This window comes from Geotrypetes seraphini, chromosome 2, assembly GCF_902459505.1.
Source record: "Geotrypetes seraphini chromosome 2, aGeoSer1.1, whole genome shotgun sequence".
Lineage (NCBI taxonomy): Eukaryota > Metazoa > Chordata > Amphibia > Gymnophiona > Dermophiidae > Geotrypetes > Geotrypetes seraphini.
In genome coordinates, this window is record NC_047085.1 from 440,254,462 (window position 1) to 440,279,868 (window position 25,407).

A 25,407-nucleotide genomic window follows, 5' to 3' on the forward strand; every position below is an offset into this window, starting at 1 on the left:
AGAAGCCCTTAGTCAGTTATTGCATATAGCTACGCACCGTGTTTTAAGTCTTGAAAAGGTTAAACTGCCCTCACTGACTTCTTGAACTTATGTACTGTTGGTTATATTTCAGAAGTGACCAGCTCTGCTAGTGTTTAAGCAAGCGTTATGAAATGAAAATGGACACTAGAGCTTTACTGAGGGGCAAAAACTGAGACTGTACAGGTATAAAGAGGGCAGAAAGGGGCTAGCAAAATAGCTAAAGAATGTTCTCTTTGACATTCTGATTTTAAACTTATTCTTTTTTTCCTGGAATTATAACGCTCAGCCCCCTGCCACACCCCTTTGACACATGGCTAATGTTTTATGACTAGAAAAACTGGTAGACCATACCATGCTATTTCTCCTCAGGGTCTGCTTCAGAAATAACAAGAAACAGCAGAAAGACTTTAAGAAAGTAGCATTGATCTGTTTAAAATACTCTTAACAGAAAATTTACAGCACAGATCATCTATTTTTGCATTTACAAGAAACGGGGGTTTCTGCAGACAAGGCAGCTACAGTGTGGACAACAATCCTCCTTCTTCCTACAGTTCCAGCTGTCCATCAGTGACATCACAGAATCCATTAATGACATCACCGTGTGATAGACGCCTCCCACTTCTCCTGTTTCAACATCGGTAAAGAGTGGAAAAAAACACCCTTTTAAAGCTATAAGAACTAGACACAAAGGGATAGCAATAGCCAGGCATGCATGCTGGGGCGAGGCAGCAAGAGGGAAGAGGAGAAATTCCACTGGAAACTGGTGCCTGCCCACCTGCCACTTCATCAAACAGGGTGGCAAATGTGAAAACACAGAGGAAAGATTAACTGTAATGCACTCATACATTCTAATATATTTTGTTCATTTTCATTTGGCTTACCACCATAAAAATGTACCTCATAACTAGTTTATAATGTGCCTTTTTTTTTTTGTACTTTGGGTGACCACTATTTCTGTAAATATCAAAATGTCTGCCATCACAGCAACCATATAGACAGTGGAACAAATTTGTTTTACCTTGTGATGACTACTGTATGAAGAATTGTGAATGAAGGGAATGGTTTTGTGCATGCTTGTGTACCCAAGTAATGTGAGAATCAGTACACTCAGATCAACCAAAATAAAAAAAGAGAGAGAAAGAGAGAGAGAGAACTAGTTTAATAATAGGAAATCTGAGATCCATGAGTAGACGGTGTAGTTTAGGAAGGGTTACTGGACAGGTTAATCAAGCCTTCGGACTAACGCTGTCCAGACAAGAGTTACCTGATACATCTCCGGGAGACACTCCAGTTCTTCCAATGTTGGTGAGCAAATGATCTATGTTTGGCACTGGTTGAGACTCTACAGTGTTTTCCTCCTGAACAGCTGTCTATAGTTAATAAACAAAGATCTCTTCGTCATCCTTCCACAAGCAGTTCACTGTGATTCACAATCTATTAAGGCGCTATTACACACCTAATGAGACTTCAGGAGGAAATGTCAGGTTTTTACGTAACTTTACAGTTATAACAAAACAGAAAGGCAGTAACCATTGCCAATATGTTCAATTCAGCAAGATCAGAATTTATAATTCAGATGGGAGAGAATCATGTTTTTGTATTATGGCCTCCAAGCAAATTTAATTTAGAAAGTAAATGCGTCTTCAATTCACTTATAAACTGGAAACACTACTTACAAGTGGTTCTTCGGCACCATCATCTGCGAAAAACCAGTCATGCTAAAAATAATAATAAAAAAAAAAAGACAAGTGAAAAAGCACTAATATGGTCAAACTGTTGGATGCAGAAGTGACGTAGAATATTGAGATCTGCAGCTAGATAACAAGAGGCCCCAAAGAAGCACTAAGTTTTGGTAACATTCCTTTGAGACGCCTGATTGACTTACATGTTGGATGAGTGTCTCTACTATTTTATACTGGTCTGGCATGTGAGTAACCATGTGAGTCATGTTATCTTCAGATGTTCTCACAAGCGTTGGGCCAAATACTATCGCCAGGTTCCTTGGTTCCATCTAAGGAAGATAAAGTGCATCATTATTAGTTGCCTGTCGTCAACCTTGAATTGCATGACTGAATGTTTAGTTTTTCCGTTAATTACTAGAGTACAAATCTTGTGTGGCCGTTAACAAAAATTAGGGCGTGTTAGTTACTGTGGTGCAATGCTCATGCACTGGTTAGTGTAAAAACTCTTAACTCTCTGCTCCCAGATGCCCCCTTGACCAAAAAATAAAAATAAATTTTATTAGTGCATGAGTAGCATGCATGCATTTGAAACGTACCATGGGACGACTCGTCATGCTCCATGGTAAGCCCTTTTAAGTTGTGGTAAGCATGCATTAATGCTTACTGCAGCTTAGTAAAAGGACCCCTAAAAATGATGCTTAAATTAATATATTTTTTTTGTGGGGGGGGGAGGAAGTCTGGTTTTGTTTCATTTCCTATGTTGTTTATGGGACTTTGTTGCTGTTGTCTGGGTCTCGACGCATCTCGGTAGATAGAATTGATGATACGGCCATAATGTTGAAGAAAGCCACAGAATAATGGCTGAAACGTTGGTTCTACCTAACCAGACGTAGCGAGACCGGGACAACAGCAACAATTTGACTTGTCAATAGTGCAAACTATTCTTCAACAGTATGTCTAAATATTGTACACTAGTTAAGCACGACCATGCACTACTGATGACACAAAACACCCCTCTCCTCCCAACTTTTTAACTTTTCTCCTGTTATTCTCGGTTAAAAAATAAAACATGGGAAATTTCATATTTACCTTGTCATTTCAAATGGATACTCATCCCTCATATTTTCTCCTATTGTTGTTTACAGAGATTTTGAACACTGATTATTTTAGAATTAAATGTGCAGCAAATAATTCCAGTTTTAATCTGGTTTTCCACAACTTTTGAAAAAGGCAAAACAGGTGCCTATGTGGAGCATCCTCTATGGTGCATACTGTATATAGATGAGTATTTTAGAAAGGTGCACATCACCTTTCTAAATTAGGGCTAGATTCACTAAAGTCAGTGATCGTCACTAAACAGATTTTCACAGGTTTAGCGACAATCGCTGTTAATCGATCCAATTCACTAATCGCCCGTTTTCCGATCTGATCCAACCCATGCAAATTAGTAAAACCCCATGCAAAATAGTCAAGCGATTGATTCACTTACATTGCTTGGCTATTTAGCATCAGGTTTTATCAATCCTAAAACTCAACTGCTGTAGACATGTTAGTAACTATGTTAGCAATAGGTCTGCCTGTCTCATTAAAAAAAAAAAAAATGAAAAAAGATCCTTCACCGCTGCTGCTGGTCCTCCGCCAATGACCCCCCCCTCCCCCCGACAAACACAGCGACCCCCCCGAACCTAAAACAAATGGCAGGAGGGATGCCCACTCCCTCCTGCCATGAATAACCTCCCCCCTACTCCCCCCCCCAAAAAAAAAGGCAGGAGGAATGCCCTCTCCCTCCTGCCACCAGAGGACCCCCTTCTTCCCCAGGCCCCGTACCTTAAAAATCTAGAGCAAGAGATACTGAAAACACCTCCTGCTCCTCCTCTTTCGCCGACAACACTGAGCCTTAGGCTCCTCCCTTGGAAGGGGCTTGAGGTGTCTGAGCTAATCAGGGACTTCCTTAGGAAGGAGCCTATGGAAGTTCCTGATTGGCTAATCAGGCCCCAATCAAGGACTTCCTTAGGTTCCTTCCTAAGGAAGTCTCTCCCCTTACATCTCATGATGCACCGGGGAGGGGCCTAAGGCCCAGTGTCGTTGGCAAGAGAGGAGGAGCAGGAGGTATTTTCAGTACCTCCTGCTCCCAACTTTTAAGGTACGGGGCATTGGGGCCTGGAGGGGGAGGAGGGCCTCTGATATCAGGAGGGTGGGCAATCCCCTGCCTTTTTAGGGGGGGAGGGAGTGGACGCCTTTGTAGCAGGAGGGAGTGGGCATTCATCCTGCCATCTTTTTGGGGTTTGAGGAGGGGGGTGGCTCATGGGTGCTAGTGCGGGGGAAGGGACTTTTTTAATGGGATAGATGGTGCATGTTTAACACACACAAATCTGTGTCATTAAAAAACCCCAGAAGCCTTAACAGCAGTGAGAGGAGGCTGCTTTCCCTGTCACTGCTGTTAGCGCTCCAAGCATGTGTCAGTCTGCTCACTGAGTGATTGAAATGGTTGCGTTTGAAACTAGGTTGCTAAAAGATTACCATAAAGCTGTGAATTTTCCTATTAGGTCCCAAGAGAGAGATGTGTGTAGTGATGTGGGTTATGATGGGATTTGCGTACTGTCTTATCAGACTTTTGTACCTTATTTTTTTCTGAGTTTTCTGCCACGGTCTTCAGATGTGTGGAGAGAAATTTCAGTGTTTCGTAATGATGTTCTGGTAGATCATAAATCTGAAAGAAGAGTGATTTAAATCGTTAAATTGCACTGTGAGAAATAATTTTGGCCAGTGTGTCAATTCCATCAGAGAATTTCATGTCAAAACTAGTAACAAAGTGGATAAAAACTGGAGCATCCCTGTTATTTTTTGTCTCAATTTCTAAGAATATATTCAGTTAGTCATCAAGTCTAGTTATGCTACTCTTGGACTATTGCCTGAATATCCAGCTGTTTTTGCTTCTGCAACCTTGCTGTCCACAACAAATTCTACTCCATGACCTGAATGTTATCTAGAAAGACATTGTTGAAACACGACTCGTGTTGGGAGTTGAACCTGTCTTGGTTTTATTGTTCACGTCATCGTATTGGTTTTTACACTTGGATTTTTTTACTTTGTGAAGCACTTGCACCTGCACTTTTTCGATTACATGTTCATGATTGGGATCGCATGGACTTCAATGTGTTTTTACAGTTTTGTTTTGGACAGTTTCAACAGACTTTGATTCATTTTTTCAGTATGGATTTTTGGTATACATCATTGAATACTGAACATTAGGATTCCAATTGATTTTTTTATCAGCTGAAGATAAGTCCTTTTTTATTATTATCATGTTTTGTACTCTTTTCCTACTGAAATTAGATCACTGATATTAGATCTGTTGATTATTATTCTGTTTTCTGTCCTTGTCATTGATGTTCTAAGAATTTTATTGTATGTAATATTAACAAAATTAAATCATTTGCAATGTAGACTGATTCATTGGATTCTCTTATGAGTCGCTACCCAAAAGTTTGGGGAATGTGAACAGCGTGTGCAAATTGGATATAGTATGCCCTTCTGCAGCTAGATGTGAATAGTAGTATACTTTGTGAATCAGTGTGCCAACAGGTGTGCAGCTGAGTGGTTGCATTGTTTTGTTCTGTGCGATTTTGTACAGTTGTGTTTTAGTGACTCTGTAGATTTTGATATGTTGGATTTTACCGAGCAAAGAATCTGCATCAAATTTTGTTTAAAACTTTAAAAAAAACTGCTGCAGAAACCCATTGTATGCTCCAACAAGCACAACACCAGAAATCATAGCAAAAGTTTGTGAGACTATCGTTACAGATCATAGGCAAACTATCCACGATGTTTGTGAGATAGTAGGACGAATTGAACACGAGATGCATTTCTGCAAAATTTGTGCCAAGACTACTAACAGAAGCCCGCTCACACATCACTCGTTGTTCAACAATTCCTGACTTCCAGAAACATTATAGTAATTATGCACCCTCGCTGTTCGCCTGACCTTGCCCCCTGAGATTTTTTCCTATTCCCCAAAATGAAATTACGACTGAAAGGGTGACGTTTTAACACGATTGAAGAGATCCAGGCAGAATCGCAGGAGGTCCTCAAGGCACTCACCCAAGATGACTTCCAAAGATGCATGGAATCATGGGGAAAACTCTGGGATCAATGTATACATTCTCAAGGAGACTACTTTGAAGGAGACGGCGGAAACTAGGAGTTTTGGGAAGCAATTTTGTTTTTACAGTTTAATTCCCCAAACTTTTGGGTAGCACCTTGTACCTAACTCTTCCTTCCCTACAACTTCAGATCATGAACCCCTAACCATGAATTTACTTCTCTATGGAAAAAAAAAATTTCCTTCCTGAACTCTGACCAGTCAAATATCTTGAATATTTCTACTGATTAATGAATTTATTACTCACTACATTCAAACCTGTTCAAGATAAGGAACAAAATGTAAGCAAACCAAACAGTACTTAACAAAATAAAATAAATACAACAGTAAGCCATATAGGGACTATCCCAGCCCTAAATTAACAATATACTGAACCCGAAGAGATGCCACAGTGAGGCCTTTATTCAGGCCAGCCTGAAGAAAGACGAGAATCGGCGAGATTGGAGCAGAATAAGGGTCCATTTGGCCCTGGGTGCACCAGTGTTGGAAGGCCTTCCACGCCTTAGCGTAACCAGAAACTGTGGACATCTTCTTTGACTTGAAAAGAGTGTTGATAACCACTTCCGAATAATGTTTGTGTTCTAAGGTTGCGTGCTCAAGAGCCATGCCATAAGAGCAAAGTGACCCAGTCTGTGCACTGGATGGGCACTCAGCTGAAGGCTGCGACCCCTGCTCAGACGCATCAGATCTGTGTACCATGGTTTGCAAGACCATGTTTCTATGTTTAATCTGGAACCACCAGAATAACGCGGCCCGGATGGATCACGATGTGTCAAATCAGCCTAGTGACCTGTCTGAAGATCTGTGATGCAGTCTGCCTCATCTCTCTAACAGTAGCTGGATGAGAGAATCACTGTCTCAATGCTGGGAATGCCTCTGAAAACTGATCGTCAGGCTGCCAGTCAGACCCAAAGTCTGACTGCACCCCCACCCCTGTGGACCAACAGATGCACACTGGGATGGGCGGAAATGAGAAGACGCAGCTAGCACCCTACAAGACACTGCTGAGTCTCCTAAGGTCGCCCAACTGCCTGCGCTCGACCCCTGTTTAACAGTAGGTGAGATCACTTTAGGGATGACCCTAAGCTCCAAAGAAAACTATGCAGGCTGGGAGAAACAAGATGGCGGTGGCGTGTTAGCAGCCAGTGTAAGGGCTCCGTCTTACCTTTTTGCTTCAACTGTTTTCCCCCTGGGTCCTGACTTTGTTTCTGCTTCGGGACCAATGCCTCACAACAAACGCAAGGGCGTTATCCGGCTGGACCTTTCCACAGCAAGACAAATGCAGATGGACCGCTTCCTGACGAGCTCACCAGCTGTACTAGGAGGGGGAGTCCCTGCTGTAGCTCTGGTGGAAGGAGACGCTGGAGCCATGGGGTTTGAGACATCGCTCTCCTCCCCAGCAGCACGATCGCCGCCAAACCCAGCAATGGAAGGCATGGGTGGTGTGAGCTTCGAAAAGCCGATGAGCCTGATGAACTCACACGGGGGAGGGCACCAGGCAAACCAGGATGCCGAATCAACTACCTATTGAGGAACAGAAGCTGCTGACTCCTCACAGACGGCGACATTTCAAAACATATGGAGCGTGCTCCAGAAGTTGGAAGCTGCTTCTACAAAATCTGCAGGAGATATGCTTAATGTTGTGAGTAACTTAGATGACTTGACTATTTCAATTCAAAACATTAAGACAGAAACTAATACAAAATTTGAAAAAATTGAAAAAGAGATTTCCTCATTGCTGGGCTCTCTTGTTTTAGATCCCAGGAGCGTCAGTCCTTGTTGGCATCTCCTGATGTTGCTAGATTTCTTAAGGGGGATCTTCATGTCAGACCGCAGGTTAAGCAACCTTCCTTAACCTGGTGCTGTCTGGCCATACCAAGGTTCCTTCTGAGCCCCTTCAAGAGGCTTCCCTCTTGAACTTGACGCTCAAGACCATTTTTCTGGTTGGCAATACTTCAGCGAGACATGTGTTAGAACTACAGGATCTATCTTGAATAATCATTTCTCTATATCTGGAGACTGGGGTTTCCCCCATGGATGGTTCCTTCCTTCCAAAGGTGGTTTTGGCTTTCCATTGTGCCTACACTATGTTAATTAGGAAGCGTGTTTGCCTGTCTTTCAGTCTACTGGTTCCAGTGCGCAGAGTGCTTTTCTGGGTTATCTGGAGGTCATTAACGAGTTTCGTCTCTCTGACCATTTGATTGTGCTGACTCATTCAAATAGGTGGGGGGCCACAATTTCCAGATGGATCCGTAGGGCCATTTCGTCAGCCTACATTCTTCCTGGGAAAACAGTCCCCTGTTTTCATCCAGCCGCATTCTACCAGGAGTGTGGTTTCTTCACGGGCCGAAACTAGAGCTGTCTCCCCTGAGATTTGTAGGACAGCAATGTGATCTTCTCTTCACACATTTGCCAAGTTTTGCAGAGTGAATGTGGCAGCAAGACAGGACTCTGCCTTTGGTTCTTGGTCTTAAGGGCTGTTGCAGCAAGCCCACCCTAGCTTTTTGGGGACTGCTTTTGTACGTCCCATCTGTCTAGAATGTCTCACCTATTGCACTAGACAATAGATTATATACTTACCCTGATAAGCGCTTTTCCAGTAGATAGGTGAGATATTCTAGACTCCCACCCAGTCCTTCCTGTGCCTGCCTACTGTTTTCAGTCTGTTTATGCTTCTCCAAGCTGATTCTTGGATGCCTGTCAGCCTTTGGGGGTTGGAAGGAATACTGTATATATGTTTACATTTTATATGGGAGTAGTTTCTGAGGTCCTCTGAAGCATTTGTTGGCAGTTAACATCACTGGTTGATTTTACTTCTTGAGCAGAATAGTTTGTTTCTCAGCTTGTTGCTATAGGTGCCTCTACTTCACGTGTATTGGGTGGCTCTCAGTGCTTGGGTACTAACTGCAGGTGGGGGAGCTGAGCCCAGTGAAGTACAGCAGAGGCAAAATGAAAAATTCAGAGTGGATTCCTTCTGCAGATGCATGTGGCTAAGGGGATATTATCCATTGGTCTTGAATATCTCACCCATCTACTAGAAAACAGCTTACCAGGGTAAGTACATAATCTCTTATTTTTGTCCAATAACAAATTCCTAATTCACAACAGAACATTTCCTCCTATCCCATAACTCTAATTTTCTCAGGAGTCTTTCATGAAGAATTCTGTCAAATGTTTTCTGAAAGTCTAGATACACTACATCAACTGGCTCACCTTTATCTACTTCTTCCTTCACTACAGGGACCCTGAACAGATATACATCATGCAAACACAATGACCTGGCTGTTATCTAGATTAACCTAACGATTCCTACAAAAGCCAAGCAGAGCACTTTATATTGGATCCTGTAGCCAATAAGACAGCCAGTACAATACTTCTTAACAGAACTAATCTGATCTCTAGGCCCCCTGACAGAAAACAAAAGTAGTATTCTGCCTTACTTGTGGGTGCTTAACTGTATCATCTGATAGACCCACATAAAGCATATTACAATAATATGAATGAAACAGAGCAGTCACCTGGATAAAGATTAAATTAGGGCTGTAATTGACATATACTATGGAGAAATAAATAAAATGTACGTTTTGCCATCTTTTGTATTTGAGCTAAGTCAACTGGGAGTCCAACATCACACCACTATTATTTAGAAAGGCTTTTGACTGTGATTCTCTATAGATGCTTCCTTTCCCAGAATAAATAAAATAATAACAATTTTACCCTTTTACCTTTCGTATTTTCCTTTTTATTGTAACTTAACCCCTCCCTGAATATCCTTTTGTTCCAGTTTGTTTATTTATTTCGATTTCTATCCCGTTCTCCCAGAAGCTCAGAACGGGTTACAAGTAGACATTCACAATCGTTTGAAAACAGACTAGTCATGATAACAAATAGGTTACAGTAGACAATAACAGAGCTTATTCTAGGGACCACACTGGTCCTAGCGAAGAGTACTAGGAGAAGTATATTGAGGAGGCAGTTTTTAATGGCCTGATTGGCGGAAGAGGAAGGTCTTTACTACTCTTTGGAAGGTCATTGGTGAGTCTAGCGACCTGATCCATGTGGGTAGTTGGTTCCATAGCTGAGGTAGGAAATGGCTGTAGGTCTATAGTCTTGGTCTTTTCCCCTGTTCATTTTCAATTTTGACCCACTGCTTTTAATTTTGTTAATCGCCATGATAATAATTGTAAAAAAAAAAAGCAGTATATCAAATAAACTAACTGTAAATGACCATTGTCTAAACAATCCTAGACAAAAGCACAGATTGTTTATTTGTATCCCACCTTTCCCAAATTGGGTTGCAATAAACAAGGTACAAGTTGCACAGGAGGATAAACACAGACCATCTCATCTCTTCTTGACTTAATTTAAACTTATTAATGTAGAAGGGGAGGAGAGTGTCACTTTTTTTTCCTCATCTTTTCCTCTTGCTCTAAGCATACACACTCTAATGGTGCAGATTTCCCACGGTGTGTGGGGGGTGGAATTCCCTTCAAGGCCCTGGCATTGAGTTCCCTTGAAACAAAGAGGCAGCTATGGCCTATGGATCAAGCTGCTGCTCTACTCCTTATTAAACAGCAGGGTGTGTAAAATCTCTGTCCTCTCACATTCACTTCACACCGAAAAGGTAAGGGAGGCTTCACACAAGTCACATACTATGGGGGACTCTGAAGGGCCGGCTGGATTCTTCACCACAATTATTGCCATAGTATGAGGCATTGTTTAAGGTCTGGGAGGGTTATGTCAAGGGATGTGATTTTTAATCTGATAAAACGAGGGGGCATGTGTAGTTTTACTTATTGATTATTGGTGGCGATTTAAACTTTATTGCATATTGCTTTGGGTTAGACGACAGAGATAATTAAATTAGCATAACCAACTAAATAAATATGAAATTAGTCCAATAAACGATATAACCTTATGATACTTTTTGTTAAGTTTTATTTCCATGATTGTATATAATAGTTTTAGGTGCTCAGAAAACAAGTTAAGGCAGAGCGCACCAATGGTGCATGGTCTTTTGAGACACATGCAGTCACTGAGATCCCTTTCCTCCGTACAATATATCAGGAAAAAGGTACACCTGTATTGAGTACAGCTTGTATGGGATTGCTTATATTTAATTAAGTTTGCAAGCAGGGGTTCCATCATATACTGGTTTAGGTAAAAGAAACTACCCTGAAGCCCAGAAGATGAATGGGCAAGATAACTGAGAAAGAGCTTTATAATTAAAGCTTATGTCACAACACAACCATATCTGCATAACTAAGACAAGTTGCATCAATGGCAGATTTTGGGCCCAGTTTATTACTCAAACAAGACAGAAGCAATCAAACTCACCAATCTTTTGAGTGTTTTGAGACGTTCTACAGGATCTTCTTTTCTGTTAGCGTCTATGAAGTCTGCATATCTATCTATTTGACAAGATAAACACACTATTTTACGGCCTGTATTGACCACATAAACAGCAAACAAAAACCAGAGTTGCAGTGCAAGTTACAAAAAGCCATTTTCGATAGGATGTCTAAGTCCGTTTTCCGCAAGACGTCCAAAGTTGGAGGTGGAGAAAGGGCCATTTTCAAAACCATAGTTCTCTGGTGATCAAACCCTCCTGATGGATATAATTTAAACAGTTTATGTTATTGGAGCATTTTCAAAACCAGCCATCGCAAGACGTCCAAATTTATTTTTTTTTTAAATCACCTACTTGGACATCTTGGCCACCAGATGTCCAACTTTATTCACCATTTTCAACCACAAAAGTGTCCAAAGTTCAAAATGTCCTAATTCATCTATTGTTCTATTGTCCTTTGATACTCAGTTTTTGGAGATCTATATGAGGACATACTACTCTGATTCTGGAGACTGTGGTTCCACTGTCATATGAAGCAGTATTATGTGTGATGCTGTTATCTCCTACATCTCCAGTAGATAGGCATAAAAACAGCTTATTGGGTATAATTACTGGGGTAGCCATCCAAATGATTACGAAAAACTGGAAGAACTGTGACTGCTTAAATTTCACTTTTGGGTGGAATTCGATATGCTTGTGTTATCGTTACGAGAAAATGATGTCTGAACAAAGAGGTAATATTAAGTGGTTTAATCTGATGTGGGGTCCATTGACCAATTTTATTGATTCTAATTGAATGTTTTTTCCTAAGCAATTATTTTTCTTTCACAAAAGAACCAGAGAGACAAACTACTGCAGCCTGGTGCAATTTTTTTGTGGTGCACAGTACAGGTCTATGGCTCACAATATGATATCCCCCTCTAGAATACCATGACATAGAACAGAGGTGACAAACACAATTTGAAGATTTTGTTTGAGTATTGTTAAGAACGTTTAAAACTGCTAACAAAAATTGATAACACTCAAGTATACCATAAATAATAACAGTACCATGCAAACACGCTCCCACTTTAGTTTTCTTGTTTTAAATCATCTCAAAGGAAATGTATCACAGTTCCAAGGCAAGAACAAGGTCAAAGATAAGAAAAGATGAAAATCTGTATTACAAGAGCTTTATTTTTCAGTTAAATAGGGTGGTGTTTATTCCGAGGATAAGTCTATCTCATATCTGATGCCTGATATCCCACACAGGTCTGTACTGGCAGATAACACCAGGAAATGAATAGACCATTACCCAAAAACAGTTACCTCATATGTTGGTCATTAAGGGCTGTTTTACTGAACACGGTATATTTTGCACGGTTAACACAAATATTACCCTGTGGTAAGAGCAAAGGCTGAAAAGTAAGATACAACTAGGAGAAAAAGTTCACCATGTTCATAGACAATAAACCAGGTAATAAAAAAGGCCAACAGCGCAGGGGAACTATGTTATATGGCAGGGCCAATAGTGTGGGCCCTTGAGTGTAAACAGCCCTGATGCAAACAGTGATGAAGACAGCTGGCTAAGACAGCACAATGGGTTTGAGGTCCATTCCTCCTGATTACATTCCTAATCTAGCCAAGCTCTGCCTCCCCCCCCCCCATGCCATTGTTCTGGTCTGCTCCCATCCAATGCAGAAAATTAACACCATCTGCCCCAAACCCTCTGATCTCAGTTCTACCCCCCCAAAAAAAAAGAATCAACAGCCCAGCCCATATTAGTAAACCCTTCCCCTAACTTCAAAATGGAGGCTCAGGGCCTGGATTGGGAGGTTGAAAATTTGATCGGGTTCTGTGCCACTAAATTAAAGCATTTAGTGAAATTTTGAGGGAAAAAAAAAATTTATGAACTCAGCCCTAGTAAATTTTCAAAAAGGTCAATTTATGATCAGAATTCTCAAAGTTAGGAGCATAAATGCTTTGATTATGGGACCCAAAGTTATATTAAAAATGTGTTTCAGACAAACAACAGATGAAACGAGAAATGAGAAGAAAAAAATTGCTAATCGATAGGCAAGGCAAGATTTCAAAAATATTGTCTAGCATTAGACAGCATTAAAACTGTATGGAAGCCCACTCACCATTAGTGAATAGAGGTTCTGGAAGTTTTCTGAAGAAGGATTTCAGCAAGCTGCTTATTACATTCAGATCTCGCCATTTCTAAGAGTTTAAACCAGGCACAAATTTCAGTAGCCAAAAATATACTAGAAATTATTCAAAAATCCAGACACCACTTTTTTCAAAATGTTCAGTTAGCCTACCTCCTCTTGAATATCAATGTCAGCCACTCCTTTGTTGAGTTCTTCTTGCATGCTTGAGATCGCTGCATTATTTCCAGGAACTCTGTAGATACCTGTATACTCCAGGCCCCTCTCTTCAACCAACTTGCAGCATATATCAACTATCAAGGGAACATACTGCAGAACAGCAAGATGTTTTTATGAATCATTTCTCAAATAATCATCTGGTACAACAAACATTTACCACAAAGATGATCGCAGTTTGCGTACTCTGTTTGTATGAGCAGGGGGGCAGTCATCAAGACGAACACCAAAGGTTCCTCCGCCGGTTGGTTTCTTTTCAAATGTCTTCCTCATAATGCTTGGAATATTTTTCCGCCATGTTCCCTTGTCTTTAGGCGGGCTGGTCTCATCTAATTTTTTTGTGGAGAAAAGGGTGAAAGAAAATATCACTTCATGCGTAGTCTTTCCCTGCGCACATCGATCAGATCGGTGACTACCAAAACAGATAATCAGCATCCAATTTATTTATGTAAGATTATTTGAATGACTTCTTTTATTTAATTCATTTAATTAATTAATTTAATTTATTCATTTTCTATACCATTCTCCCAGGAGAGCTCAGAACGGTTTACAAGAATTTATTCAGGTACTTAAGCATTTTCCCCTTTCTGTCCTGGTGGGCTCACAATCTATCTAATGTACCTGGGGCAATGGGGGGATTAAGTGACTTGCCCAGGGTCACAGGGAACAGCATGGGTTTGAACCCACAACCCCAGGGTGCTGAGGCTGTAGCTATAACCGATGCACCAAACTCTCCCCATCATTTTTACATATAAATTTGAAAGCGTGGGGGTCTTGCTGTGTGATCCACTGCCAAGGTAAGCGATAATTACTGTTACAGTGTATTTATGGAGTTAAACTAGCCATTCTTTAATCTACATCAGAGGCAAACGAGATGTTAAGAAAAAGTAAGCTTGAAAATGTAGTTTAAATAATAATAATAATAAAAAATTTATTCTTTTATACCACCATTACCCAAGAGTTCTAGGCGGTTTACACCATAAGAAACTGAACAATCAGCGAAGTACATACATATCATAAGATAAAACCAAGATTAAAAGTTAGTAAAATAATTACAATGTTAAAAAGACCTAATTATGTGATAAATTTGTCAAACAAAGCAGACTTTACTAATTTTCGAAAAGATCAGTAAGACATGGCTTGATGAAGACATTTACCGAGCCAACATTATAGTTTGCCTGCCTGAAACGCTAAGGTCCTTTCAAAAAAGGTCTTATATCTGACACCATTTGGCTTAGGATAGGTAAACAAGCTGGAGCTTCTTGTAATCCTTGATGGTCTCTAAAATTCAAAGTGAGGGGACAAATAAATTGGAGACTCTCCTGAAATCAGCTTAAAACAAATGCAAGAAAACTTAAATAGTATTGTTGCTTCCAACGCTAGCCAATGCAATAATCGATAATATGGGCTTAATGTGGTCATTCTTCTTCAGACCAAATATCAATCGAACCGCAGCATTCTGAGCTGTGGACTGGAAACTAAACATAATTATATCTGTGTCTAGATTAATTTAAGTTTCTAGTCACACTCAGAGAACTGGTGGAATTGAGTTATAAGCAGACACTCTTGCATGAATCTCATGTCTTGCATTCAATTTCCTTTATGATGCAGAGACAAAAATCTATAAACCAGAGTCACCAGGGTATCTTGTTTCCAGCAGGGAGACATTTTTAACCCATTTCTAGTTATGAATCCAATGTGGTGTGGTACTTGCAGTGCTGCAGGTCCCATAATGCATCAAGAGACAGTTGTCAAATCTAATAGTGGCCTAAAATCTCTGTCCTGTAACTTGGTAACCACCTTAGCAGCTTTGACCGGCTAAAGCTAGAGGCTAGCCCCGCTGTGTGGAGACATTTCTCAGAGAATGGTAGCACAGTTTCCATAGCACCAATTCACACATCTTGGCTGCTGATCCATGGTTATGAACAACAACACACCCTCTAGGCGCAGATGAAATAGATATTACATGCCATCCAATCATTAAAAAAAACAAAAGAACAAACAAACCAGTTTTGCTTTAAACAATCTAAAAATAACACTCCCCCCAAAAACCCCTAAAACAGATGTACTAAATCCGAACAAACCAACCTCCACCAACAACTTTTCTTCCCCTCCTCTAATTTTTCTGATTGCTAAGCGCCAAACAATAAAGGCCCAAAGGATGAATAGGTTTGGTTATTTGTGATATTTCATGGTCCAAAAACTATTACATTTTTATAAGAGATTATTTTTATGCTGATTGTTCTACAATTATGCTGTGTTTCTGGTTCACTTTGTAAACCATTCTGTAATCTCCTTGGGAAAGACGGTATTTTAAAAAAAAAAAAAACAAAAACACAATAAAAAAGGCAAGAGAGATGTCCTATCCAGCCACAACAGCTTTATTGAATAAACTATGTAATTGCAGGTCCCAACAAGGAATGCCTTCCTCAGGGGACAATAACAAGCCGAGCGATTCCAAAGTGTACAAATATGATACGAATTGTACTTTTTTGGCACATGCAATTCTCTAATGCCACATAGTTTGAATTTTGATATTTGTACATTTTGGAATTACTCAGTGTATTATTGTCCCCTGAGAAAGGCATTCCAGTTTGCTAAAAACTAGGATCCTTGTTGGGACCTGCAATTGCCGTTTATTCAATAAAACTGCTGTGGCTGGATAGGATATCTCACTTGCCTTTTTTTGTTGTTGTGTTGTATTGTTCACATCATAAGACAAATTCTTCTATTTTGTCCAGACATAAACAAAAAACAAAACAAAAAACAAAACAAAAGAAAGATCTATAAGCATGTTAACATCACTCATGGTTAAGGTACATTCAAGAATCTGGCTCGAGACAGGGCTGCATCCTGGGTGCAGCACAAAGAACAGATTCTGGCAGAATCTACGGAATCAAATGGCACGGTTTTGCTCTTACTTCTTCATTCCTTGCATGTAGTTCAGCAGCAGCACTATATAAAACTCAGGTATAGGTTTCCAGATTCAAAAAGATCAAACTACCTACAGTACGATGCCTACCCTTGCTGAGCAGCTTCCTTTCAGAGTCTTTTGGAGAGTGTGGACTCTGGCTTCTTTGTTCTTTCGTACCCAGAAATGTCTGTCGGATGCTCATGCTCTGGCGAGACGTCTTGGGCGATGGCTCTGTTTTGCCGCTGTTAGAACTGAGGCAAGATCTTATTTAGATGAGAAGAGTTATGCTTATTTAAGATTTGATATACCGCTCCTGCATTTTACTGACCTAAGCGGTTTACAAAGTGTCAAACTAAAACGAAATTAGGTATTTGAGAAAAACTACCCTGTCTCGAAGGCTCTCAATCTACTTAAAGTACCTGATAAACTAAAAATATGTAATAACAACATATAATACATTTCCAAGATCAAAAATCAATGAAGATAAAACATTAAAAATAAAATAAAACAAATTTAAAGGATAGAAAAATCACTGAAGCGGCCTGATAGCAAACAGTCATATTTTAGTTCAGGTCTTAATATAACTCCCGGCACAGATCCGTCACTGGCAGAGCTTGAGAGCATCAAAGAAATGAACATTTCTACAACATATCCACTAAAACTGTTATATGAAAGAAATAAATCCAAACCAACAGTAGCAGTTATGATGCCTGGTTTCTTACAGTGCTACAATGATCTGCATGTGCTTACCTCATCAAGGTGTTGTATTCTTTAATCCTCCGGCTAATTAAATCCCTACTAGTAACACCAGTCTCCTGTAAAAAACAAACATACAGAATCAGAATTTATGAAACCCCTTTTGAAATTAAAATAGTACCAGGGTAAATATTTGCATTTTTGGTTGGCTAATAAAGAAAACACAAATTGTGTGGACATATATTATAAATCAGAGTATGCCACTCAGCAAGTCTTGCCCCTCTCTGTGTTTCTCAAAGACCTACTGATTTCATCTTCCCTTCCTAATTCCCGTTCTTGATCAAGAACATCTTTGTTGGTGATCCCAGCTGTCCATGGGATTCATAGTCTCCTCCAGCACCACAGCTCGAAAGCGTCAATTTTACTTCTATCTGCTTTCATGAGTGTCCATGTCTCGCAGCCATATGTCGCAATTGGGAACACAATGACAGTGGTCAGTGACTGAGATATCCTTGCACTTCCATATTTGGTCCATGCTCAGCATAGCTATACGCCCCAGTGGAAAAAGCATCAGCACAAAGAAACCCTAATTTTATCAAGTATACTTCTCCCTCCGAATCCGCTTTTGGGGCAGGAGCGATCTTCCTATGCTCCTGCCCCATGCAGATCACTCATAGAAAATGGCTGCCGAGAGTTCCCGTCATAGTCTCTAGAGACTACAGAAACTCATGGCAGCCATTTGCTATGAGTGATCTGCACAGGGCAGGAGCTTAGGAAGATTGCTCCTGCCCTGAAAGTTCACTAGACCACCAGATACGGTCTCGGATGCCGGGAAGGTCCAGAATGAGGCGGGGGTAGGTCAGAGCTGGCCGAAAACTTATTCGCAATTTTTCACACTTCGCAGTCCGGCTCTACACCCAACCCCTGTGAATACCGAGGGAGAAGTGTAGTGAGGGGAGTAAAGCACTACAAGCAAGAATGGATTTAGGCCAACTAGACTGACCATGAAATCTTCATCTGTCATTATATTCAAATGTTATTTGTCTTAACATTTGTAAAGTGATAAGCATCCAGTCAGTTGCACTTGGCACTATATCGTCTTTGGTCAGGCCTTCTGTACAGTGTCACTGATATTTGTAAAGAACTTGAATTTCTTTAGGCGAGTGCTGCAGATTTAGCAAGTTACTGTAAGAAAATGGTTGATAGAAAGATATAACCTGTGAGTTAACATTATATGTTTCTCTAAGCCCCATTCCCTGCATTCACTGGCAGTTGTAGTATATTATCAAGGTATGAAAATGCTCTGTTGCATTTCCAAATATAAAATACATTTTTAAATTGGCCAAACAAAACACCATTTTCCTACCATAACTAACTCTGCAGTGCTCACCATGAGAAGTTAAAAGTTCTTTGCTTAGATCAAGGAGATATTATAGTGCTGAGTACATAGGATATACAATTGACTGGGTGCCTATTACTCTTAGGAGGATGACAGACCAGGATGAATTAAGACTCAATAAATCTTTTGTAAATAAAATAATTCAGTTTTCCTGGTCAGGTGATAAGAGAGAGTTGGGCAAAAAGAAGAAGGAGAAAAAAAGCAAATAAAACCAAAACAAATTTTAGGCTATAAGGAGAGGACAAGATAGGCTGCATAAAGCAGATTTAACAACATTAAACCACAACTTTGATTTGTGCGATAAAGCAAATGTAGGAAGCATATTTTATGTAATAAGATTTTAAGGAACAACAAGTTTTAGAAATGCAGCAAAAAGGAAGATAAGGGAAACTGGTATGAGATGATATATTAAAAAGAATCATAAGCCTCAGACATTATTACTCTACAATATCCAGGGCCTCACCTTGTCAGCCCAATCGCCTGGTCAATATAAATATGAATGGTATTAGGTCTTCTTTTTCAGTAAAGTAACCCTATAATAGCATACCTTGAAATTCCTTATCCACAACCCTCTCTTCCCCCTATGTGTGTGTATATATATAAGATTGTATAACATTCATTGTGTGTGTATATATACAGTGGTACCTTGGATTACGAGTATAATCCGTTCCAGGAGCATGCTCGTAATCCAAAATGCTCGTTTATCAAAGCGAGTTTCCCCATAGGAAATAATGGAAACTCGCTTTGATAGGTTCCCACCCTCCACCCCCCCCCCCCAAGGCCAGCAGCGCTGCTCCCCCCCCCACGAGAATCGGCATTGCTCCCCCCAAAGGCCCTCCCCGCGAACCGGCACCTTTCCCCCCGCGATCCGGCACCCCCCCCGCAGCCATCGGGCACCCCCCCCCCCCCCGCAGCCATGGGGCACCCCATCACCGCCATCGGGCACCCCCCACCATGACCTGAGGTCCCCCCCAACCCACCCAAACCCTCTTCTTACTTTGATGTAGCCTCCGCACCGGCACCAGCATGTCCTGTGCTGTGCCCGAAAATCTGCCTCTGGTGCTGGGCCTTGAGCATGTGCGCATGCTCAAGGCCTGAGAGTTCACATTGGACGTTCGATGTGAACTCTCAGGCCTTGAGCATGCGCACATGCTCAAGGCCCAGCACCGGATGCAGATTTTCAGGCACCGGCACAGCACAGGACATGCTGGTGCCAGTGCGGAGGCTACATCAAAGTAAGAAGAGGGTTCGGGTGGGTTGGGGGGACCTCAAGTCGCGGCGGGGGGGATGTGTGTGCCCGATGGCGGTGGGGGGGTGCCGGATTGCGGGGGGGGGGGGCGCTCGCAAATCGAGGCGCGCTCGGTTTACGAGGCACCAAGTTTGCAAATGTTTTGCTCGTCTTGCAAAACACTTGCAAACCGGTGCACTCGTAAACCGAGGTACCACTGTATAAGATTGTATAACATTCATTAAAGATAATAGTGAAACTCTGGGCCATCCAAGCGATTCTGTATCTGCCAGCATACACAGAATGCATGCAAAAACGGATACACTGCAAGGACACAAATATTCTATTCATTCTTGAGCATGGCAAGTCTAGGACTGCTGCAGTGCCTGTTTTCACCATCTCCAAGTGAGGCATTGCTCAAGCCATCGCACAAGAAACCTGATGAGGCTGTCCATATAGAAAGATGTGGAAGAAGAGTGACTATTTGTGCTGAAGCAGCATTTTCAGTTCTTTGTGCACCCCTTTGGCCTGACCACGATACCTCGCATCTTTGGGAAGGGAAAGGGGACTTGTATACTGCCCTTTTGTCCAGGGTCACAAGAAGCAGCACCAGGATTTAATCTCACAACTTCTGGGTGCAGAGGTAGCAGCTCAAGGTGCTGGTGGAAGCAGCGTACCTCCACAAGGATGGGATTCAGCTGCACCCATATTTGGACAATTGGCTTAGCAGAGCTCCATCCAAAGAGGAAGGTGAGCTGGTGGTTTCAAGAATGATGCAACTCTTCCAAAGCTTGGGCTGGGAGTCAGCTTCAAGAAGAGTCAACTGGAACCAACTCAATGCCTGGAGTACCTGGAAGTCTTGTTCGACATGGCCTTGGGCCAAGTGTTTCTTCCCGAGCCATGCAGACTGAAGCTCCAGAAGCAGATTTCAGAGCTACTACAGAGATCGGCTCCCACAGTGCGTCATTATCTGCAGGTCCTGGGGTTGATGGCAGTGACCATAGTGGTGGTTCCTTGGGCTAGAGCACACATAAGACCTCTCTAAGACACTCTCCTCTCTTGCTGGTCCCCTCAGTCTGAGTTGCTACAAAAGCCGCTCCTCTGGCTACCTACAGCGAAGAGCAGCTTTCTAGGGATCCTTTCTAGGGATATGCTCTTCACATCTCCTCCTGGGAGATACTAATGATCACAGGCATTCAACATCATAGTTCGTCAGACTGAGAGAGTCAAGAAATTCTCCCAGAGCCACTGCCACTACGACCAACTGAACAGTGTTCATGTGGAAGTGTGGTATCTTCAGAGCCGCATTGACCAACCTGAGGTCTAGAATCGGTCTGCAGTCGCTGAGCCCTTTTTTGGCATGATGTATTTGGAGTATCTACCTGAGACAAAATCTGCATCCAGGACTAGTTCTATGGCCTGAAGAGTCAGTAGCCTTTTCAACGTAGCCTGAACTTTCAGGGCTCTCTCCAGCTAGCCAAAGTGGTTTAGCAGGGGGGCACAGAACTCAATTTTGTACCCCTCCTGGATGATGTCTAGAACCCAGCGGACTGCGCCAATCTGAGACCAGACCAACAAAAAGGCCAACAGCCTGCCCCCTATCTGGAGGAGCTCGGCCTCTTGTCTGGTGTTATTGTGTTTTCTTAGAGACTGGTGAGAGGAGAGAGCCTGAGGCTTGCTGTCTCCTGCCCCCACTGAATCTCTGATGGAATCCCTAAAGGGTCTTTGTGTTTGGCCTCCCGAAAATTGCTCCGATCCAAACTCTGGGACGCCCGGGGCCTGTTGTCCAATAAGGACTTGGGGCAATGGTCCATCACACTGGCCACCAGGTCATCTAGGCCCTTGCCAAAGAACATTTGCTCCTGAAATGGAAGCCTCTTGGTGTGGATTTAGAGGTAGCATCTCATGCCCACTGTCTGATCCAGAGCATCCGATGGGCGGAGACAGCATAGGCCTAAACCTTGCTCATAACTCTGATAAGATCATACAGTGCATCAGCAATATAATTTACCCCAGAGAGAGGAGCTTTTGGGGATCTTCCCCATCTATCAGGTCAGAGGCCCGAGACAGGTAAGTGTGACAAGCGTGTGCCACAAAGGAAGATGTGGCTGCTGCCTTAATCCCTAGAGCTAAAGTTTCAAATTGATGCTTGAGGAGCAAGTGCACTTTGCAGTCCTGAGGATCCAAATCTGGCGCCATCGGATACATCTTGGTCAATTTTAGCCATACGAAAAGATCCCTCTGATGACTTCCAGTGATCAGTGACCAGCTTAGCGATATCCGTAGGTGAGGGAAAGAACACGGTTGGAGCAGCAGAACTGCTCATAACTGAGCATTGAGAAGAAGCTGACAGGGCAGGAGCAGCTCCCTGGGAAGGAGGTGGAGTTGGAAAACATGATTGACAATTTTCTGCAAGCAACTTGCTAGTTCAGATACAGGACCTAGCGTTCAGAAACACTAGACACATTGAACTAGAAACTGGCATTTACACACCAACAGTTAGGCATGAGCTCTTATGCTATGTCTATGGCAGGTAGAAATGCACACACTTCAATGCGGGACTTTGCACATATAACCACTAAATTTCACTTACACACACTTAATGCCTTTCAATGCTAATAAGAGCAATTTTATTGAAAGTTATCACCAATTAAGCAACAATCTAGGGCCAATTAAATAAGTTGCATGCATAAGTGGGGCTCTTCTGTAATTAAACGTGCAACTATGAATGCCATGAATTTTTTTTTTCAAAAAGACGGTATATAAATCATAATATATAAACCAATTTATGGAATTAGAGGGAAAACAGGAAAACTCACAGGGATGGGAAAAGGTTTGGGATTTAGCTTACACTTTTCTCACTGCTAGTACAAGATGAGTTATAGTCAGGTACAGGAAGTATTTTCTTGTCCACAGAGGGCTTACCTAAAGCCCTAAAGCCCTAAAGGGTTAAATAACTTAGCACTACAGGCCTAGTAAGGACAGATTCGGACAGAACCAGACACTCAAAACAATGGGAATAAAATCATTGTTTAAAAAACCTTTCATATGTTGCAAATACCTCATCATCTAGATTGCTGTTGTCCTGTATAGCCTTAATCCATGCCAACATATCATCCCTGTCTTCGGCTTGAAATAGGTATTCGCAGTCAGATGTGGTAAGACGAAAAACATTTTTCCTTTTGCTTTCACTGTATGAGATATCTATCAAACAGGCCTTGATGCTAATTGGCTGCTCTTCGTCAGTCTGAGATGACGGATGAAACAGTTGGTCTTTTTTATCCTTGTGCAAGTAAAGAGAAGGACCTCGAAGAACAACATACATCTGCTTCCATGGTCGGATACTGCCACCAACTCGCTGGAAAACATGAACAGTTGCATGTAAGAATTTACTATACAATTTGAATTTTAAAAAATCCAAGAAAAAAATGGATACCACAGAATGAAAACAACTTTAAGGAGCAGGTCTACCTCCTTCTGATAGTTTTTCTCTCTTGATATGTTGTTTTTAACCTATTCCACTGACCACCCTTGCCTATACCATGATGCTTAAAAAATTAGGTCAATAATCCGTACTAGATAACCAGTAGGAAATGCTCTCTTACATGGTTAACCAGCACTGACTGTATACCCACAGGGTATTGAACAGGACATAACCAGATAGTGCTATTATCCGTCTGACCATTGCAGTGCTATCCGGTTAGTGCCAGGATGATCTGGGCGGAGCTGCGAGTTACTCAAGCATTGCCGATATTCAGAAGTGGTACTTGGATAACTACCCAGTTAGTTTATGACAACACCAATGCAGTCTTGAGTTAACTATCTGGGAACCGCCTCTGAATATTAACTTAGTAACTCCCGGCGGGCCACCAATACTCAGATAGGAGCTGGTACTGAATATCCAGGTGTAGTTCAGCCAGCGGTGGCCATACTATGGCTGACTGAATGTTACCCCCGTGCATTTGGGCAGAATAGCGACTCTTTAAGAGTGGCCTGATTTTTACAACCAAACCTTCTTAAATCAAACTCACTATTTCTTATCACTTATATCTATATCAATGCATATAAATGAAATTCACAAATATGCAATAGCATTATCCAACATACACAACAGAGCCTCAGCAACACCACTTAAGAGTTCAAAAGTTTCATTACTCTAAGCTTTGTGTGTTCACTCTTCATTGGCTCTCTAATTTAATGCAATTTTTAAATTATTTGAATATTTTTCAAAGATAAATTTGTACTTAGCTTTTGGTCTGATGCTGCCAACATGTTTCACCCATTTGCTTTATCAAGGCTGCCCCTTTGTTAGTAACCACCAGTCACACGCTATCGGTCTCTGATTTTTACAACACCATAAGCTATAAACTAAAACCAAAGTGAATACTTTATCTTGAATTTTGTTTATGGTGCATGAGAGCTGGAGTCTTTCACCTCAATCCTTATTTGAGGCATACATTTTGTTATCACTCCATCCCAGTGGTATAGCGAGTATGTGGGGGGTGAAGGTGGAAGAGGCGCCATTTTGGCAGGGGTGCTCCGTCCGCCCACTCACCTCTTCAAAACCTTTGGCCTCAGCATCTCCTAGCTGCTGCTTGGGCCAACCTCAGCTCTCCTTCTGATACTGCTGCTCCATTCCAGACTCTCTTTCATCTCCTACAATTCCCTCTCGGTTTCTCAGATCCACAGGTTCTAACAGAATGTATTCTCCGATCCCAGACTAGCTTACTTAGAATCAACTAGGAAAACAGCTTTTTACTTTTTGGGCCCCTCTCTCTGAAATTCATTGCCAGATCAAATCCTGTTGGAATATTCATTTGCAAGGTTCTTTTAAAAATGAATATTTTTTCTTTTTCATCTGCCTAAATTTTTTATTGACGAATGCTGAAATGAGTGGTGAGCAGGTACAGAAAGGGTATCTCTTGAGTGTCTGCTCTGTGTTGTGACCTTTCCTGTTTATTTATGGCATTTTTTTTCATTTTTAGAGTTGATTCGAGTTTTATACACTGCTTGGGTTCTTTGGTACAGGAGGTATATCAAAGTACAAGAAATAATAATAATATTCCTTTACGTACAGGTCTGACACATTCAAAGAACATTCTCCTCTGTGAGGGGGCAAAACATTACCACACAAAAATCCATTTCCTTTATGACCTCAATTCTTGCTTTTCATTTATTGCCTCTCTCTTTTTCTCTAATACTAAACAAAAGAAAGGAAGATTCTCTGCTTTCTGCTCTTTCCCTTCTTACTATTCCACAGTTGAAACTGTAAAACTATAATGAAGTCAGAAGAAAAACCATTCACAAAATGCAGGGTACGGCTCCTTCTTGTAAGTACTATTTTTGATTTTATGAATCCAAGAGCCAAACTCTTGCAAGAATAGTAATTTTTGGTAAGGCCGTACATGGATTGAAAAGTTTGATCATCCAAAACGGACATTTTTAAAATATTGAGCATATTGCCTGAATAATCAAAATGTCGGTGATATTTTCTTGCTTGTTATGTCATGAAGGATTAGGCCAGACAATCTTTCTTGTAACTTGTGTAAATGCCTATTTCCTTTAAAGGTCAGAACTAATTTTCTCAGG

General features: G+C 41.4%; 1 protein-coding gene across 4 annotated transcripts in view; it reads right to left on the reverse strand.

The window, feature by feature from the left end:
* The window catches only part of ARHGAP21 (Rho GTPase activating protein 21), a 341,680-nt gene that overhangs the window by 6,533 nt on the left and 309,740 nt on the right, over positions 1-25,407 (reverse strand). For all 4 annotated transcript variants that reach the window (XM_033931381.1, XM_033931383.1, XM_033931379.1 and 1 more), the window contains 11 exons: positions 22,880-23,176; positions 17,246-17,310; positions 16,604-16,746; positions 13,768-13,910; positions 13,519-13,674; positions 13,339-13,417; positions 11,203-11,276; positions 4,324-4,413; positions 1,907-2,032; positions 1,698-1,739; positions 1,286-1,391 (listed from right to left, as the gene is read on the reverse strand). In XM_033931381.1, the coding sequence (XP_033787272.1) occupies positions 1,286-1,391; positions 1,698-1,739; positions 1,907-2,032; positions 4,324-4,413; positions 11,203-11,276; positions 13,339-13,417; positions 13,519-13,674; positions 13,768-13,910; positions 16,604-16,746; positions 17,246-17,310; positions 22,880-23,176 (1,321 nt within the window). The remainder of the gene's footprint in view (positions 1-1,285; positions 1,392-1,697; positions 1,740-1,906; positions 2,033-4,323; positions 4,414-11,202; positions 11,277-13,338; positions 13,418-13,518; positions 13,675-13,767; positions 13,911-16,603; positions 16,747-17,245; positions 17,311-22,879; positions 23,177-25,407) is intronic.